This window comes from Chlamydotis macqueenii, chromosome 1, assembly GCF_036417535.1.
Source record: "Chlamydotis macqueenii isolate bChlMac1 chromosome 1, bChlMac1.mat, whole genome shotgun sequence".
NCBI lineage: Eukaryota > Metazoa > Chordata > Aves > Otidiformes > Otididae > Chlamydotis > Chlamydotis macqueenii.
Window position 1 is genome coordinate 82792763 of NC_141556.1, and position 3465 is coordinate 82796227.

At 45.6% G+C, this 3465-nt stretch overlaps 1 protein-coding gene across 1 annotated transcript; it reads right to left on the reverse strand.

The window, feature by feature from the left end:
* Positions 1-207: 207 nt before the first annotated feature.
* Positions 208-2630, reverse strand: KCNA1 (potassium voltage-gated channel subfamily A member 1). Its single transcript, XM_010117233.2, has one exon. It carries the CDS (start codon positions 2628-2630, stop codon positions 1155-1157), a length of 1476 nt encoding a protein of 491 aa, XP_010115535.1. The 3' UTR covers positions 208-1154.
* Between the last annotated feature and the right edge of the window lie 835 nt (positions 2631-3465).

Sequence of the window (3465 nt, forward strand, 5' to 3'; positions counted from 1 at the left end):
TTCAGGCCCTCGGTCTATCAAGCACTTTTTTTATTTTGTTTTTATTGTTATTATTATAATCATTATTATTATTGAATTCATGCATTAATTAATTCAAGTTACACCTTAATCAAATAGGCCATAATGCTGAATATTTGAACATGCTTTGATCTCCAAAAGTTATGGTTCCCATTTGACTAACATACGCACTTAAATACAGTACTTTAAATTACTAGTCAACGATTTAATAAATTAAGGAGTGCACTTCTGGTGAATGCAAATCAAAAAGAAAAAGAAAAGAAAAAAGAGAGATAAAGGACCTATCTTGAGAAGATTCAGCTCAAACGAAAGCTTATCCGCTATTGTCTGAGGTAATGTTTCAGGCATGCGATTATAAAATAAATAGTATCAAATTCAAACATGCTTATACTAAACTCCATTGTGCTATCTTGCAACAGAGGGGCTTAAAGTTTTGTCTCCAGTTGTGGACAGGGAAAAGTGTGTTTAAATCATCTGCATGTAAAAGAACTTAGCAGCATTGCAGATGTTTTGTCTTCAGTTTTGTTTGCTATTTTCCTTTTAAAGTAGTTCTTCTATGGACAGCAAAAAAGATCAGGCTTAGGTATGTTTTTAATAAGGTGCTGTGTGGATGAGTAGATTGGAAGTATGTAATCTTTCAGATAGGGGTAAGAAGGAAAATTTGCACTCCTGCATAAAAACCATGGGAAATGCTTGCTGCAGGTTTTTGCTAATCTTTTTTATTATTATTATCTGGTGCACTTTCTTGCAACTGTGCAGTTTTGCGGAATATTTTTACTGGAATCCATGCATATGCTTTATAGCTCTAAAAACTGTCTTGCTTAGTTTAAGTTAACTTCATCCAAAAAAAAAGGGGGGAGTGGGAGAAGAGAAGTTTAGGTCTAGCATTATACAGCTTAAAACTAAACTAGTTCAAATGGTTATCATTTACAAGGTGGAAAATGCTTTTTAAAAATAAACAAAATCTTATATTTCATGGATCCTGGAAGCTTCTTTATCGCTGAGCAAAAATTTGCAATGCAACAATGCATTTACGAGGTAAATAAAGCATTCAAAGACTATCAGCAAAGTATCTACAAAGTGTGACTGTGTCACTAAAGTCTTCAAGCTGTGAGTGGGGATTTTGTTTTTTTTGTTTACACATCAGTCAGCAGCTTGCTTTTATTAACGCAGTTTTGGTTGGCTACCGTGCAGTTGCCAGTTCTGAGATTAGCCTCTCTAAAATTGTCTATGCTATTATTCATATCCTCTTCGATTTCCATGTACTCAGATTTGCTGATTGTGGAGGAGCTGCGGCGACTGAGATCACTGTCAGATGCTAAATTAGGGGAGCTAACGTGAAGTAACTGAGCCTGTTCTTCCCCTTCTGTTTCTCGGTGGTAGAAGTAGTTGAAGTTGGACACGATGACAGGTACAGGCAGGGCAATTGTCAGCACACCAGCGATGGCACACAAGGAGCCTACGATTTTGCCTCCAATTGTCACAGGGTACATGTCACCATAGCCCACAGTGGTCATGGATACCACCGCCCACCAGAAAGCATCAGGGATACTTGTGAAATGAGACTCAGGTTCTTCAGCCTCAGCAAAATATACTGCACTAGAGAACAAGATCACCCCAATGAAGAGGAAGAAGATTAGTAAACCTAGCTCTCTCATACTTGCTTTGAGGGTCTGTCCCAAAATCTGGAGGCCCTTAGAGTGCCGGGAGAGTTTGAAGATTCGAAAGACTCTTACCAGTCTGATGACTCTCAGGATGGCCAAGGAGGTGGCCTGCTCTCCTTTCTGAGTCCCCTCCCGCTCGGCCATCTCAGTGCCCAGGGTGATGAAGTAAGGGATGATGGCCACAATGTCAATGAAATTCATTATATTCTTGAAGAATTCAGTCTTGCTGGGGCAAGCAAAGAAGCGCACCACCAGCTCAAAGGAGAACCAGATGATGCAAAGGGTCTCCACAACAAAGAAAGGATCTGTGAAGATGTTGGATTTATAGACCTGGGTGGTGTTGTCAGTGCGATGCAGTGTATACTCCTTGTCCTCCTTCAGCTCAGGTAATGTCTCTAGGCAGAAGATCACGATGGAGATGAGGATCACCATGACGGAGACTATTGCAATGACCCTTGCAGGCCCAGAGCTCTCTGGGTATTCAAAGAGGAGCCATACTTGGCGCTGGTACTCCCCCTCCGGCAAGGGTCTCTCCTCATCTTTGATGAATCCTTCATCTTCCCGGAACTTCTCCATGGCCTCCTCACCCAGCTCATAAAATTTTATTTCCTCAGAGAACATGTCCAAGGGCACATTGACCGGCCGACGAAGCCGTCCCCCAGACTGATAGTAGTAGAGGATGGCATCAAAGCTGGGCCGATTCCGGTCAAAGAAGTACTCATTGCGCAAGGGGTCAAAGTATCGCATGCGCTTCTTAGGGTTGCCCAGCAGAGTGTTGGGGAACTGGGCTAAGGTCTTCAGCTGCGTCTCAAAGCGTAGTCCAGCAATGTTTATCACTACGCGCTCACAGCACTCATGGTCATCATGGACAGTGGGTTGGTAGCTATCCTGGGGGTGGCCAGGTAGCGCAGAAGTCTCATCCATGTTCTCTCCAGCCATCACGGTCATGGTGGCACACAGGAAGGGGGACCCAGGGGCAGGGGAAGAGAAGTGAGGGAGAGGGATTTGAGAGGGAGGAGGAGGAGAGCAGGGCGCCCAAAGGCAGTTCAGGGGAAGGTGGGGGTGGGTGGGGCAGGGGAGACTCAGAGTAGATAGGGAGGAATGGTGAGCTGGAATGAAGAGCTTGAGGAAAGGATGAATGAGGAACCTAAAGGATGGAAATATCCAAAAGGGGAAAGGAGAGGTGGAATGAAGGGAGAGGCATTAGGGATGAAGGGAAGGTGAAGAAAGAGGGAAGAAGTACCTTTAGGGAAGGAAGAGGGCAGGTAAGGAGAGGGGTCCAGTCCCCTAAGCCAGGAGGCTGAAGGTCTATGGAGTGACCCTCCAGGCTGGGGTCCCGTCCCCAGCCGTCTCCTTTTGCCTTTAACTCGATCCGTCCACTTTTCTTGCCGTCTCGACCATCTCCAAGGCTGCTGTCACGAAGTTACCACACACACACACACACACACACACACATAAATAAAATAAATAAATAAATAAATCACGGGGCGGCTGGGATGCGAGTCCTTGCAATGCCAACTCAGCAAATTTCCATTGCTTGCCCCCCCTCCCCCGCCCCGCACTGTCCCGGTCCTCTCCTCTTGCGCGCTGGGGATGGAGGGATGGAGATACTCTGCTTTGGAAGGCATAAAGCTCATTCGCAGGATGGAGGCTGCCAGGGAGGAGAGAAACGCGATAAACCAGCCTCCAAGCCCCACCACACACACGCTCAGGCGCAATGTATTGGCTTTCACACCAGGAAGAACATCCCGCTCTGCCCACTACGGCAGCACATGCGGAGCCC

What these genes read in the sequence shown, in the direction of transcription:
- KCNA1 (XM_010117233.2), bottom strand. Translation starts at nt 2,630, where the DNA reads ATGACCGTGATGGCTGGAGAGAACATGGATGAGACTTCTGCGCTACCT.